The sequence below is a fragment of the Spea bombifrons genome, chromosome 11 (genome assembly GCF_027358695.1).
Source record: "Spea bombifrons isolate aSpeBom1 chromosome 11, aSpeBom1.2.pri, whole genome shotgun sequence".
Classification (NCBI taxonomy): Eukaryota; Metazoa; Chordata; class Amphibia; order Anura; family Pelobatidae; genus Spea; species Spea bombifrons.
The window spans coordinates 27,028,203-27,044,272 of record NC_071097.1 but is presented as its reverse complement, the minus strand read 5'-3'; the positions used below and the strand labels follow the sequence as shown (position 1 = coordinate 27,044,272).

General features: G+C 38.9%; 1 protein-coding gene across 2 annotated transcripts in view; it reads left to right on the top strand.

Annotated features, from left to right (window-relative positions):
* The first annotated feature begins 9,089 nt into the window (after positions 1-9,089).
* DOCK1 (dedicator of cytokinesis 1) overlaps positions 9,090-16,070 on the top strand; it is a 142,967-nt gene continuing 135,986 nt past the window's right edge. Inside the window, exon 1 of one of the 2 annotated variants that reach the window (XM_053451223.1) lies at positions 9,090-9,370. In XM_053451223.1, the coding sequence (XP_053307198.1) occupies positions 9,325-9,370 (46 nt within the window). In that variant the 5' untranslated portion in view covers positions 9,090-9,324. The remainder of the gene's footprint in view (positions 9,371-16,070) is intronic. The other variant, XM_053451222.1, reaches the window with a different exon arrangement.

The following is a 16,070-nucleotide window of genomic DNA, read 5'->3' as shown; positions in this document are numbered from 1 at the left end:
GACTAATGCAGCAGACTTGGTGTAAATCAAAGCCTATGATTCCACGCAGACTAATGGCTTCTGGAAGGTCAAGTTGAAGAATAGTTGTTTTTCTGTGTTTCTTATCGAATATCTACTTATACAGGCATTAATATATCTTTGACAGATGCCATTAACTATAGGTTGTCGAAGGCTTTGTAAAAGAACATCACAAATAAATGAATCAATGCCCTTTAGAAGATATACAGTAGGTTTGCAATAGATTCATACAATTTATTAGTTTATTTTATTAAAACATAATAAAACATAAGATAGCGTAAGCAATCATCCATGGCCAATTTATATCTTAAGACATTGAGAAATAATATAGTATCTGTATCAGGCTTATGGATGACCATTAGTTTTGTGTAAATGAAAACGATTCAGACAAATTTTATTGTTTTATAGTTTATATATAGTTATAGTTTTTGGTCCATTCATTTTTCGGACAACAAATTAGTTTCCTGCCTTTTCAGTTTGGACAAAATTTGGAGGGCTTTTTCGATTTTTGGTTTTCTTAACAATGGAGTTGTTACTTACTTTCACACTCACTAATTATCTCTCATGCTCACTCAAACTCTCTCACGTTCTTATTAATGTTCTCTCACACGGTCACACATACTCTCATTCACTCTTTCTCACCCTCTCTCAGTGTCACCCTAACTTTTATGTCGACCTTTTTCATGTCCATGTCTCCTTTTCTGCTGCTCCTTCTCCTGCCTATTCTCCTGTCCTGTTTTTTCCTTCGTTGTTTTCCATGAACCAGGCCTCCTGGTCGACTTCTGCAAAAGGATGGCGCCTCCGGACACACACTCTCCCCCGATTGGAGAAACAGGGAGAGGTTGTCTCTGTGGCTCCAACCTTTTGGGGAAGAACTCAGAAAGGCCAGATTAATACAGACAGATTTGAGAAAAACGTGCAGAAACATTCTCTTTCTCAGCAAATCCATCTTCATTATTCTGGCCTCTCAGAGGCTATTGGATACTGTAGCAAGTAGCATCAGCACTGTTTCTACACAACAGGAAGACACCCCAGGATTTAAAGCTGAAAATAAACCTGTTCTTCAGGTGGATACATTTTGGATGGGTTTATTTTGATGCAGGTTATTCCTCTGCAATGCCAAAGATTGTAGTAAAAAGTATTTTGGATTCCTTTTTGTCAGCTGAGCTATTGTCTTGTTGAAAACAAAAAAAACTTTGAGAAAACAAAAAAGTGAAATAAAGCTCTTTTTTTAAGTATGGTCAGTTTTCTTGATTATCTTATGGCGCTAAAACATGTTATAGTTATAATGCCACATATTTTAATTACATCTGAAGAAGGGACCTCAGAGACCTTGGAAGGTTATGTGACTTTAGATTATATGAACGCTAGTCCTCTATAAGGAGTATGTTTGTGTTCAGGTTCATACAAATATATATTGCAGAATACCACTTCAGACTTTTTCTGTATTGCAGGATAAAATGTAGTACTTTGAGGTTCCTAACAGGTGTATAACTCAACTTATTGCATGCCCACCTGGATTTCAAATGGTTAAATATTTTCAAGGCGCATTGAAGGTAAAACTGATAAAATAAGCCCCATCAAAATGAAAGATATATGGTAGGATGTTCATTTTTTACCTACAGTAACAGTATAACAACCCATCACAAGAATAGAAAATGTTGATGACTCTTATAAGGAATCCTTCATGTCAAAGTGATATTGCAAAGAGGGAATTTATATACCTATAACTAAGGGTTGCGTATTCCAGCAATCAAGAGACAAGAAACAACAGCATGAAAAACACATTTAGTATGGAGCAATCTGCATGAGTAATTGCCTGTCATCTCAAAGTGTGAACAGGATTTGCACTTTTTCATGAACATTTCAGAGCTTCTTGTCTAACCCAAGGACATGTAAGAACACATCAGTATATGAGTAATTTTCCGGCAGCAATTTTCTGGAGTTTTGCTAAAATGTTCTTGCAACACAGTTTTTTTAAGATGACTGCGATATCTCTGCTCTTACACACAATCACAGTGTACCAGTGGACACCATAATGTCCCTTGTTATATTATTTCAAACAATGATGAAAAAAAAAAAAGAATTTAGAGCAATGAATTACCAAAACCATAAATTCCACATTTAGCTCCCTGGTGCTGATCCTTGCCTTGTATTAGCCAGTGAAGTACCCTTCTTTTAGTGGTCCTGATATCAATTGAAAATCTGCTGGTTTGCCACTTGTTGTCCGCTACTTTGCTCATGAATTAGTTGTTCTATTGGGTGGCAATAATTAATCTACTGCCCCTCTCCATCACTCCATGTTTGATCTTAAGTATCCACCAAACCATCGATATTTCTGAGTTTTTTCCTTATTTCCACATTTTCGTACTAAACCTTTGTTTCTTGTTGATGGACCTTACACATTAGAATCAACATTAGCAGAATCATGTTTATTTTAAATGGAGAGTTTAACCCTGTGAAAATCTATTGGTGTAAGCAATTAAGAAATTTAAATAGATGTTCTTTCTAACCAAATATCACTATCTTCATAGTGAATTTACTTGTTTGCTCTAAAGGTGTCAGAAGAAAATAATACATGGATAACCTAATATATAAGTGCAATAAAATACAAACTCACAGTGACAATAAAATATATAAAAAATGCAGAACATGACAGCTTATAAAGGTTTATAGAAATTGTACATCTAATATGCTTTATGAACTTGTCACTGTCAAAGGCTTGCTGTCACGTGGAATAATGGCCCAATGCATTTGCTTGTGGCCTGGAGGGCAAAGCGAAATAGCAATGTTTATGGTGTCCTTAGAGTTTCATTATATTACGTGGTGACAACACCAGGATGTATGAGTACAGATTTACAAAGTGTACCCAGCAGAGTTTACTCTTAAACTTTATTGGTGCCTTTACAATTCTGTCAAATGCACAGAAAAGGATGTTCATGCATTTCTGCCATGTCTGCATCTGTATTAATGGAGTTCTAACGCCAGAGTGTGTTCCGCATTTACAGTGTCATAAAGTATAAGTCTCCAGTGGCTTCGTTCTTCTATTCTAGAAAAGTCTGAAAAATAATTGATTATGACTGGATGCAATATACAATAAGCGTCATTGCCTAGAATATCAGAAGAGGCATTGGGAATGACAGATGGTGCTGCTGACAATCCACTGCAAACCTGAACCATGTTACTGCAAGTCTAGTGTGAGGTGGATTACAGCTTACTTTTGCCACAGTTTCAACCAGTGCCATGGCCGCTTCATACAGACCAATCACTCAATAGCAAAGCAAAGCTCTCTCTATGCAAATAGCTATCAAGAGTTACTTAAAACTGACAGTTCAAGGGTGACTGATACCCTTGTGATGTCAACCTGCATGCTTAACATGGACCTGTTACATGCAAGACTGTTTCAATAAATGTACAGTATATTTATTAACTACAACTTAGTCTTTGTGAAAAAAAAATTTAAAAGAAAATCCACCATTGAGTCAAATAATGGTAAAAAAGAATTATGAATATTAAGTTAAGAGGGTGTCTAAGAAATGATTAAAAGAATGATTACACATGTGTAAGGGTCACATAATTGATCCTAAAACTGACAATTTGTATGTTCAAAACTCTATGCTCTAATCTTGTAGAGAAGATGTATGAAATATTGAGAAGTTATGTGACGTGTCTTTTAAAGGGCTGTGTTACAAAAAAAGCACAGATATATAAGTGCATGTTAGGCAAATAATTTATTGACAGATCTATTATTTTATTATTTGCCTTGAAGTTTCACTCACATAAAAATATCAACCTGTAAGAAACTTCTTCAGTCCGGCAACAACTTATGAGTTGCTGCTTTTGTGTCCCATTGCAAAAAAGTGTTCCTAGGAAATATACAAACAAGGGAAATGTTTGACTGCAGGGGTACTTTTGATGCAACCACACAGGAAAGTTCCATTCACATTTTTACAGCCATTGCATCATATATATATATATATATATATATATATATATATATATATTTATATATATATATCAACAGACATAGGGTTCTTAGGGGTGAGGCTGTGGTGCACAGAGGGTCTGTCCTTATAAAGAAGCACTCTGGAAGACCTGGTCAAAGGAGCTGATACTGGGGAGAAGCATAAGAAGAAAAAAGACAAAGAATAAGAGGCAAGAGAAGTAAGCTGAGCTGTGGGAAATGAGACAGGGATGCATATGCAAATGGAAGAGAGGTAGGGAGTGTGAGGGAGCTTGAGAATGAATGAGAATGTGAGAAAGTTAGAGTTAGAGTGTGGGCGAGAATGAAAAACAAAAAAAGCAAATAAAAATGATGATGGTAGATGGAAGTTATGCTGCACCCCTATCTATGTATGGATTACTATATATTTAAAGGAGTCACTGTACCACTATCTGTGTCTGGCTTGGTGTATGGGAGATGTCATGCTGTACCAATATCTTTGGCAATGCACTCGTGAAAATAAGTCCCTAAATGGCAGGAAATGTGGTTACCCTAGTACAACCTAATGAACAGGCACAGTTTGGCACACAGAGCAGGAAGCTTGGTAAAAAAAAACAAAAAAAAAACACCATACTAAAACCAACATAACCCCACCCCACCAACACACGCATGCTGGCAGATGATCATTCTTGTATGGAAATGTATATTTTATTCCTTACTAGTATAATTTAGTATATATAAAATAGAACCACATATACTATAAACATTTTCTAAGGGAATTGGGGCTTTAAAAAAACATATTTTGTGTTCTTTATCTTTATTGCTTGATTTGACATATACGGAGTTTATCACTACAACACGTGGTGTGATGCATCAGTTGCTTTAAAGTAGGCACTTCTGAATAGTGTAGCTTATCCTGAAAAAAGCTTTAACCTAAATATAAATAGAACAAAAATACAACTGGTCTGGTCAACAATGGGGGGAAATGTGCCCTGAGAACTGCTACTCACAGGGTTAACTTTCATGAAATAATGTTCTATAGGAACTCATTATTGTCAACATTTTCTACATGGAGCCACTGATTGTATTACTTCCAATGTGGAATACTTTACAGGGCACAGTTTTAGTAGATATATTGGGTAGAACAGAGACCCGAAATGAATAATGTCCTTGTCCTACTTTGCTCAAATACATGCTTCATATTTTACCTAGTAGGGATATTGCAAAAGAGAAGACAGTTTAGGACAGTCCTCCGATCATGTCAACGAAGCTCCACGAAGTCACTCCTTCTGCACCCAAATATAAATGAATACAATGGTCTCACTGTTTTTTATCAACTGAGCTGTTAATGCTGATAAACAAAGGCTGAGAAACGTGCAAAACGTCTTTGTTTAAAATGTAAACTCAGTAACGCTTATACCATGTTCTACTTTTTCATAGGAACAGAATTTAGATTTTTTCCCTCTCAACAAGGTACAAACATATCATTAGGTTACATATTTGTTTACATGTCAGAAGCAGAAGTAAAAACATTCATAGAGGAGTTCCGAGTCTTGTAGAGGAGGCAGATTGAGTATTTTTAAATGTTGATACTTTTTCTGAAGCTTCATAATTTACTCTCATTTAGGTTCCATCCTAGAACTGTTACTAGCAACACATATAATACAATTACGTACAAAAGAAATGGCAATGTTTATGCATGTCCCGTCCGGCCCATCTGTTGACATAAACGAACAAGGCCACACACCTGGTCAAACTGCCAAGTGCATATTATATACTTGGCAGAAGATGCAACGTCACTCACGTTCCCCAGGTATTAGCTCGGGGCCCAAAATGGCAAAAATCGAGTGTACTACCTGTGAGTGGGAGAAACACCTGATAAGCTAAATGGACAATATGGTAATCTTTAAGTTCTTTTGTTACTAGTTTTAGCACCAAAGAAGACCATGTGCCCAGGCCTTGTTGTTTTTCATTTTATTTTCTGAAGCCCAAGATCTAGGGCTCATGTTGTCATGTGAAAATTGAGTGCTAGTGCTCCAAAATGTCAATGTAAGGCTACAGTGGAACCACACTCCCCACCTCCTGGGAGTTTACAATCTAGAGGATGTATCCAATATATGCTGACACTCTTTACCTTTCAGAAATCTGCAGGTTAAAAACATGGATCAGTGAACAGATCAGCCAGCTTAGTAAAAACTACACATGTATAATGGCAGCTGATCATGCTTGTGGAAATGTACATTGAATTCCTTACTTGCACAATTTAGTATATATATATATATATATATATATATGTACAACCTAGGGTGACCATGTGTCCCAGATAACCCATCACAGTCCCACATTTTAAGGAGTTAAGAAGTGTCCCTGAATGAGTTTCCGTACCTTCTCTGCCAACCGCTTCCCTGTCTCCTTTTATGCTTCTTCTCTTGCCTCTTCTTCTTTCATCGGGGTGAGGCTGTGGTGCACGAAGGTTTTGCCTTATGAAGAAGCGCTCTGGAAGCCTTGGTCAAACAAGCTGATACTGGGGAGAAGCAGAAGAAGAAAAAAGAAGAAGAGGCAAGAGAAGTAAGCTGAACTGTGGGAAATGAGAGAATGGAAGAGAGGTAAGGAGACATTGAGAGAGTGAGGGTGTGTGAGAAAGAGTGAGCTTGAGAGTGAATGGGAGTGTGAGAAAGTTAGAATCTGAGAGAGCATGAGTAAAAGTGAGTGAGACAGCATTAAAGAGTGTAAGAGAGCGTGTGGGTGAGAATGAAAAAGCAACAAAAAAGCAAATGCAAATGATGATGGTAGATGGGAGTTATGCTGCACCACTATGTCTGGATCACTATATAATGAGAGGGGTCATGCTGCACCACTGTCTATGTCAGGATCATTATATAATGAAAGGAGTCATACAGTACCACCATCTGTGTCTGGTTTGCTGTATAGTAGGAGTCATGTTGTACCCACCATCTTTGGCAGTACACTTTTAAAAATAAGTCCGTGAATGGCAGTTAGGAAATGTGGTTACCTTAGTACAACCTCATGAATAGACACAGTTCGGGATGTGCCTATTCACTGGCCTATCAGGCGTTTGTTTGCCAGATGGCCAGTCCGGGCCTTAACCTCCCCCACTATAACACTGTCATAACATTTTCAGGGACCGAGTTCCACTGCAGCATTTCCAGTGAAAAACATAATCAACTCATAATAATAAAAAAAACAACACAAATATGTGCAAAACCAACAATAACGCAAACCATTTTGTGGGAAAAAGCCAAATTAGCCCCAGTCAGTGGCTGCTGTAATAAAATGTTTAACAAGTCCATTTAATTGATGGAAACAGTCAATCAGTGTCAGGGAAGTGATCCACTGAAATCAATGGCACACTTAGGTCCAAGGAGACCCCTGCCCGCCGCGCTCCGCGAGCCAAGATTGGAGCTGACTAAAGGTGAGTAAAATAAATGCACTTAATGGGGGTGAGGAAGGGGGCAAATACATATGGAGAGATTCTGCAGAAGCCGTCCTTTTAATTAAATACACATGAGCAGATCTTTTATTTTATCCTTCCCTCTTATTTTACATTTAATACATAAAACACAAATACCTTTCTAGTTTCTATGGGGGAAACCAGTGCCCGCTTTTGTGTCACATGACCATAAAGCATGCCCTAAAATATATGAATGTGGGAACATTTTGCGATTAAAGCAATGCAGGTAATGATATTTCGAATGCTATATTTAGATATAAAAGTGATTGTATTTCGGATGCCAGATGGAATACCCAGCTACAGACTGTATTGCATAACAGGCGGTTCTTACTTTCAGCTAACAGAGCTGATTTTATTTCTATATGCAGTATGGGGCATAGTATATTTTGCTGAAATTCTAATGATTAAACCTGTCAATCATGCCTAGGATGCTGTCAGTTGAAGCTTCAGGACTGTATTATTGGTTGACAGAAGAACAGAAATGGGGCTCGGTGTTAGGTAGCATGTACTAGCCAGTACTAACCAGATCACCATAGTTTATCCCTATATATCTACCATTAAGGAGGTACAGCTGTATGGGCCCAGGCTTTGGTGGGGTCCCCAGAGTCTCACACATTTACTCCCGCCGCATCCCTCCATTACACACAGATGCCTTATCTTCAAGGTAGAGACTTGTCATAAAGCAAGGCTTAACTCCTTTAAAGTAGATTGCCTTGGGGAAAGGTGGATGGGTTTAAATGGAAAATCTGGAAGAGTTGTGGGCTTTTTAACATGATGGGCAGTGACAGGGTGGCCCAGGTGGCAAGTACGGCCAGTCACCTCCTGTAACTACACACTAGCACACACACTTACACTAAAATAGCCACAGTCTATCACCATCATAGCTGCTCGCGTGGTACGTGAGCGACCATACTTTTACAGCAAGGTCACGTAACACTGCGTTAGGTGACCCCACTGTGTTATGGACCCTGTTTGGTGAATTTTTGACTCTCTCGGGACTCTCCCGCCTCCCTGGCGAGCCCGCTCCTGCCTGCCCTTACTATATAAGTTTAAATACACATATCTATATTTCATAAAGCATACTGTAACACCTCATGGAAAAAAACTTTTCTTTAAGACACTTAGAAAGCAGACATGTACTATACACAGGTACAAAGGCTTGGTCCCAACATGCATGCATAGCACACAGGCCTATATCCCTCAAATTCTAATCCCTTTTATATATATTATACATATATATATATATATATATATATATATATATATATACACACACACATATATATATTATATATATATATACATAGAAACGATACATGAAGGAAAGCGATACTTTGTATACTTTTAGCATGTCTGTATTTAATGTAACTGCTGTACGGAATTCTGAAACATTGTATCAGACGTTCCACGCCGCCTCCCTACCCTCCAGTGAAGAACCCGAGCTCCCATTCCCAACGCGGGGACGCCCCCGTCACGTGACACCAACAAACTTTTTTTTTTTCCCCTCTCTACTCTCCCCCCATTCTTGCCCCCCTCCCCCTCTCCATTCTTCCCAATGGGCTAGTAAATGGCGGCCTGAGAGCGGACGTACCCAGACGGATTTTTTTTTTTTTACTCCACACCTTTTTTTTGCTTTTCTTTTCATTTTTTTTTTTTTTTTTACTTGTTTTGTATTCTTCCGCCTCATCCCCAATAGGAGGGAGGAGTTTGCTCCAGGAAATCCCTGACACGCCAGCCGGGCAGGGCGACCCGTTCTCCCGACTCTGAAAGTTTCATTTTAATCCGCTGGAGCTTCTTCTCCTCCGCCTTTTATTGGACTTTATCCGGGTGACCCCTTATGGCGATGTGGAAGTGGCTGTAACCCGGTGTTGGGTTGGTGGGGGGTGGAAAGATGACTCGCTGGGTGCCAACCAAGAAAGAGGAGAAATACGGAGTGGGTGAGTGCAGGAAGTCGGAGTGTTACCCACATTGTGTGTCTTTGTGTCAGGCCCCTCTGCTGATTGTGTCACATAGTCCAGATGTCTCGTCATCATTCACAACTAACACAAAACATTCAACACTTTGTAGAAACAAGCAAAGTAGCCATTAAAGATTAAATCATGCAGACTGTAATCAAAGGGGTTTTGGGAGGACTGGTCTGCAGCTGCTGCAGAACATCTTGTACAACAGACCTGGCAAGTGGTGTTTGTGGAGGTTGGAGGTGTCTGTGTGGCTCATCTATAGCATCCTGCATCTTATTCAGTGGATAATGGGAGATAAGAGACATTCGGCCCATCTAGTCTGCGCACATTTCCTGATGTAAGACCTTAATCAGTCCTTGATCTTGTCTTAGATTCTGGAGCCGAATATCTATCCCATGCATGTTTAACTGTCCTTACTGTATTCGCCTCTACCACTTCTGCTGGGAAGCTGTTCCACTTATCCACCACCATTTCAGTAAAATAAAACTTGCTTGCATTACACCTGACCCTTCTAACACGTCTCCTCCTTTAGAATAAATTTTTCTCCTGTGCTTTGTTTAAATCCCCTTAAACATGCCCGTGATCTATGCTTTTGGTGGGTTAACAGCCGGAGGGTGGAGGCTGGACTCTACATGCAGGGCCATATCCTGATCATACCGCAGGGTAATGATGCCTTACTGGTCCGGCCCGTGGCAGCTTACCCCCGGTCCAGCCCATGGGGGCTTGTAATTGTATGGTTTGTATCAGTTACAGTTTAGGACTATGGACTCTATATGCATTGTTTTCCTTGTCTTAAGAATTTTCCTGTATGAAACTCATGCAGAGCTGCGAATCCGTGGGGTTTCAGGACATGCTTGAAAACGAGAGAAATCTCCATGTATTCTTCCTGGTAAAACACTTTCTAAATAAAATTAATTAAATATGGCTGAATATATCCCATTGCCAAATAAACCCTTTTCCTAAACAATGGCTCCAGCTGCTTGTGAGCATTGATGTTCCCAGGAAGGGTTAAAATGTTACATGTTCCCATCATATAATATGTGTGTGTGTATATGTGTATATATGTGTATATATATATATATATATATATATATATATATATATATATATATATATATATATATATATATATATATATATATATATATAATGCACGTGAGGTTTATTGGCCATCATGGTGCGATGTATGGTAACACAGCTATGTTGGATCGGTGACGGTGCTTCTGAGCATTCAGCGCTGCAGGCGATGAGTTATCTTGCTGATCCTCCTCTTCGCAGCCTGGAGCGGCGTCTTTTTGCTTTGTGTATGGCTTGTGTGTGGCTCATCCCATTGGAATGGCTTTGAAGACACGCCTGTTCCCACAGCACAGGAAGGCCCTCGTCCTCCAGATGCACATTCAACTCGCCCTCCTCCTCCTCCTTAAACCCTTGGCTCTCTCCCTGACATTTCACTCTGTTCTCCGACACTATACTGGGGGGGGGATTTAACAGCAGGAAGAGACTTGTATAAGGGGTTTGGGGGAAACAATTTCTTAATTGTATGATCTTACCGAGCTACCCCTTTTATTCCTTCTCAGTTTAAATGCCATTATTTGCCAGCGCATTAAACTGCCCTCTTCGTAAATCGGTATCTAATCAGCGCATTGTTCCAGTGGGGGTATATTTACAGCTACAGTATGATAATGGTAAATAATGATCTCTCTCTTATATTTTAAACGTATACTTCATTGGAATCCTACGACGATCCGCCCATCTATATTGAAAGTCCTAGCATACTTAGACAAAAGATGAATTAGCTGAGTAAATGGGAATTAGCAATTTCTCAGGTTTAATCACAAAACACTTAAGAACCTAAATGTCCAAAGGGGGCGCTCGGCACTCCATGCAGCTTTACCATCAAAAGAATGCATATTGAAGTACAGTGTTATTATTAAGCCTTAACATATTCCACAGATATGGGGTAGTTAATAAATACGCACTGATACATCATAAGTGGAGGAGCTTGCGATCTCACACTACAGTTCCTGGCTAGAATTGTGGGCTTCTGGTGGCCCTGCTTGTCAGCTTACAGTCTATGTAATATACATTTATTAAACCTGTAAAAAATACATCAAAGTACTTGCTTGTAAGAGAAGCTGCAGCTCCAATGTGGCAGCAACCCCCCCCATGGCCCTAATTATTGTGCTTTCTGCGCATGCATGCTGGGGGTTTCTCCAGCTGGCTGGCAGTGAATATACCATGGGTACGCAACCAGCAGGAGGTATGTTTGGCCAAACAATGAACTGCGAGCCAAGGAGCTGGTGGTTGGGGTAAACGGAGAAAGCTTTCTAGGGGTTTCTGCAGAATCTTTTTTGCATCTTCAAGGAGGACCACATGAACATGTAAGCAGACAGACCTGTAACCAGGGCTCTTGGTGCCTGGGTGGGGGTTGAAGGCTTTCAGATCTGCTTCTGGAAGCATTACTGTGGGACAGTTCTTGCATGTCCTTCACGTTGTGGTGCCTGGGGCAGCTGCCCTTCTTGCCCCCATGGAAATTTCAGGCCTATAGGCACTTTTTTTGGTATTGGTCTATTAAAAGGACAGTCTAATGTCCCTGGTGCCTCCACGGTAGAAGAAAGCGTATTAAAGTACTCTGTGAATAAAGCACTTTTCTCACACAGAAGATGCAGCCCTTCTGCCACTTATTGGTTGCTTGCAGCTGTCAATCAATGGGAGGAAAGCACTCCTGTTGAAATCAATGGTAGATCTTTAATGGAGTCAGCCAAACACATCTCTTGCTGGGGGTTTAAGGAAAGGGGTAAATGCATTGGGGGGAGGGGTTCTGTGAGATTTTAAGGGACCACACAGTTATTATATGCGTTAAAGTGCAAATGTTGGCTGGAAACCTCCTTTAAAAGTGCTTGGGTGACAGATCCACTATAACATTATAAAGGCTTACGGGGGAAAAATGTCTGTGTGTGCATGAAAAAAGCAGAACATTTATTGAGTGTAAATAACACCTATTAGTGTCTGCTTCAAAAATAGCTTGTTTTGATGTTAACCTGCAAACTCTTGAGTTCCCCTCCGTCACCCAGCAGCACAGTTTGTTTATTCGTATGCGGTCTGAAATCCTGTTGCAATTCCCTTCCGTTTGTCAAAAGAGGAATCATAGCTGTGTTCACGAAGGTTCTTTTTGTGATCATCTCTCTGTTCAGCCGCTATTACCGGCCTGTTTCCAAGTTCCCATTGTTAGCGTTGGTCAGGAAAATGTGCCTGTTCTGGAACGGGTTTAAATGCATTAACTCTTGAACGTGTTCCTGTTTTTACATTTGTACACATAACTTAATAATAGGAAATCTCTTACTGTAATCCATTCCGATGATACTCGACTTTCATTTATATCTGTAGGAAGGAATGATGTTAATTATAAAGTGTGCAATAAGTAGAGATGGTTGCGTCTGCATAATACTGTTTTGTTAGCATATTGCATCGTAACTTATTTTAATTTGCGTTAATGAAACAAAAAAAAGTGTCCAGCAAAGTGTTTCCAAAAAAAAAAAAAGATGCAGAGCTGGGCTATAATCTTCAAATATTTTAGAAGTTTAATCAAAGGATTGATTGAAAAGAATAGATGAGGTTTTTAAGTAGGGTATTTATTTTGGTCAGCAGCGTAACCCTCGTCTTATGTAGACCACAACTCTCATCAGATCCATTCGTATCTCCCGTACGAGATGATTAGCATGAAATACCATTAAACAAATCAACCACCGATTAAAATATAGTTTGCATGATTTTTTTTGTCCTTTTTTTTTATTCTTAGCCTCCAATGAAGGATTTATATTAAGATCGTCACTAAAAGATCCAAATTCTCCATATACTATAATTGTAAGCAAATCAAAATTAGTAGGCAGATTATAAATGACTCCACTTACTCTCCACTTTTTCATCTTAACCTCAACTATACCGAAGTTATTCCATATATGTAAAACATCAGACCGTTATTGTTCATTAGAAGTCTACAGATTCAAGGTACACCTCAATACAAAGTTCCCACCAGCTAGTTGGCCCGTGAGAGATGAATCTCTTCTCACTTGGAAGGAGTGCTGGCTCACTTAAATGTTCCAGGGAGTTTAGAAAGGACCCTCCACACGCATGCACGGAAAGTAACGTCAGGTCGTAAGCTTTTGTGCCTGTGATTGGGAGCTTCAAGCAGCAGAACCTGTTGTGAAGGAACATGCGGAGGGAAACCAAGAATGAGGGGAATCGCCTTGTAGTTCCTCAGTGTTTTGCTCTTTGCTTCCTTCAAGCAGCTTCTCCTGAGCTCCTGATGGTTTACTTTTTGTAAAATGAATTTCCAGGCCCCCAAATAGCTTAGTTTGGACAAATGCCGGCGTTCCGAACAGTTTCTGTACAGTAAATGCTAAGGTCTGAAACTTTGTAAAATATAGCGCTATGCATCGGTCACCATGTGCTCACCCGAACAGTGTATCACATATATTATTCCCACAAAAGCATCCTATATACACTTGTCGCTTTAAAGAATATACACACTACATATTATAGCCCAGTCCATTTATTTTTGTTCTGTGTAATTTTCAGTCAGTTTGGGTAATATTGTAGTTTTCATGCTTGTAATGTATTGTGCCAAGGCATCTTTGGGTCAGTATCTGCCCTGGTGCGTGTGTGTGTGCGTGTGTATGTGTATATATATATGTATATGTATATATTACACTCCTCTATCATGATTGGCCCTTCAGTGGAAAAATTCAGAATCCACAGATGCGTGAATGAGCAGCGGCAATGAAGTCTTTGGCTTTAAAAAGGCTGCAATAATGTAAAACCGCTCTAGGTTTTCAATAGGTTTCTTTTTAATTTCTTAAGCCCTGTAAGCAGTAGGGGTACTTTCCAAATATGTTCCCTGCATGTATTTAAATGCACAGTTACTACGTGTAACCGCATTCTTAATCACTCTGGAATCTGAGACAAATATAGAATCGTTACAATACGAACTTAAAACTTGTTTAGCAACTCGAGTTCCTGATAGTCGCTTATAACAGGAAAGCAGAAGTGTGGTGCGATTCTAATTAAGAATCTATGTAAACCGCAATAATATTTTCCTGGCTAATGTAACTAATAAATCTATGGAAGGAAGATTCTTATGGATTCTAGAGGATCCATTAAAGTGTTGGGGAAAGTTTTTCCAGTGCCTCTTACTTAATGTAACTTATAGGATAACATCGAAACTCCAATGATTAGTCCTGGAGGTCTTTGTCACCTTCGTAACACGCACACATTATATATATATATATATATATATATATATATATATATATATATATATATATATTATAGCAATAAATATCTGTTATCTGTCACATGAAATACCGGTAATTGTGGATAAATATAGAAGACATTTAATTGATGAACTTGCAAATGTAAAATATTCTTGTTTCACCAGTAAAAGTCCTGTTCTGAATATTTCCCAGAGATGTAAAATGCGCGTGGGAATAAAAATATTTAAAATAATATCCTCTCCTAGGGTTATGAAAACCATGATGGCAATAATTACCACGATGTGTGGGTTGTTGTCTAACGAAAGCTGGATAGTTTGGCTGATTCTGAACTTGTCATACGTTCGATAAGCACTCTAGTATAAAACTCTGTCGAATGCATACGTTTGGTTGTTTTGTCTGCAGGCTACAGCTATAGGAAAATCTTTTTGTTGGCACCATGGAGTAGATACATGTCTGGTTCTCAGAGAATAATGTTACTGCTTTAATGGTTTTCAGAACTACTAAATAAACATGTTCTAACCCGGTGGTGGGTATTCACGAGGTCATGTGATTAGACAAAAGCATGTAACATACTGTATCTATACTTAGGCTTAGGAACTAGAAGTTGTTTTTTTAAATAATATTTTTACCTACCCTTAAGGGGACACTCCAGCGGTCATTTGCAGCTGACATGTCTCAACATTTTAGTGTGGTTCTCACTTGCAAATGTATAGGGGGTTCTTCGGGATCGCCCCCCCATAGTCATGTGCCCCTTTTCCTGCCACCATAGCCATTTCCCATGAAGGAGATGTTTGCTCCAGCACTGGCTCAACAAATGTCATGGGGTCTAATGAGAGCTGTCTGTGTGCATGCGTGGAAAGCAATTCCCATTGATTTCAGTGGCACGAATTATTGGACCAAGGAAGAGGCAGGAAGCTGCAGCTCTAGAGTTACTTTTTTTTTAATTTTATTTTTTAAATAATGTGTATTTAAGTACATATCTTTAACACACGATAGAGTGCAATTAATTGGGGACTGTACTTTAAAAACTACAAACCATTTGGGTTTTGAAAACTATGACATCATTCCAACACTGTTAAGGTTTTGTTACATTTTCAGTACAGATATATTTAGGTGTTATTGTTTAGTGTCTCCGGAAAATTCATTTTTGTTCAATATTACACTGATTTATACTGATTTCTATTCTTCTGGGGAAGAAAAGTCATTTTTTGTTTACTTCCAGGCTATTTGTAATTTGTGTCTTTTGTATTGAAACTTCTGATCGCTGTCTTATAAATTGTCATTCTTATGGTTTTAATATTGAGCACGGAAAAGAAAAACCCTTGCTGCAACAAAAGTGGTATTTAGTTTTTGTTTGTTTTTTTCTCCTTTTTTATAGGAAGTTTACACTTTATCTTTTATAT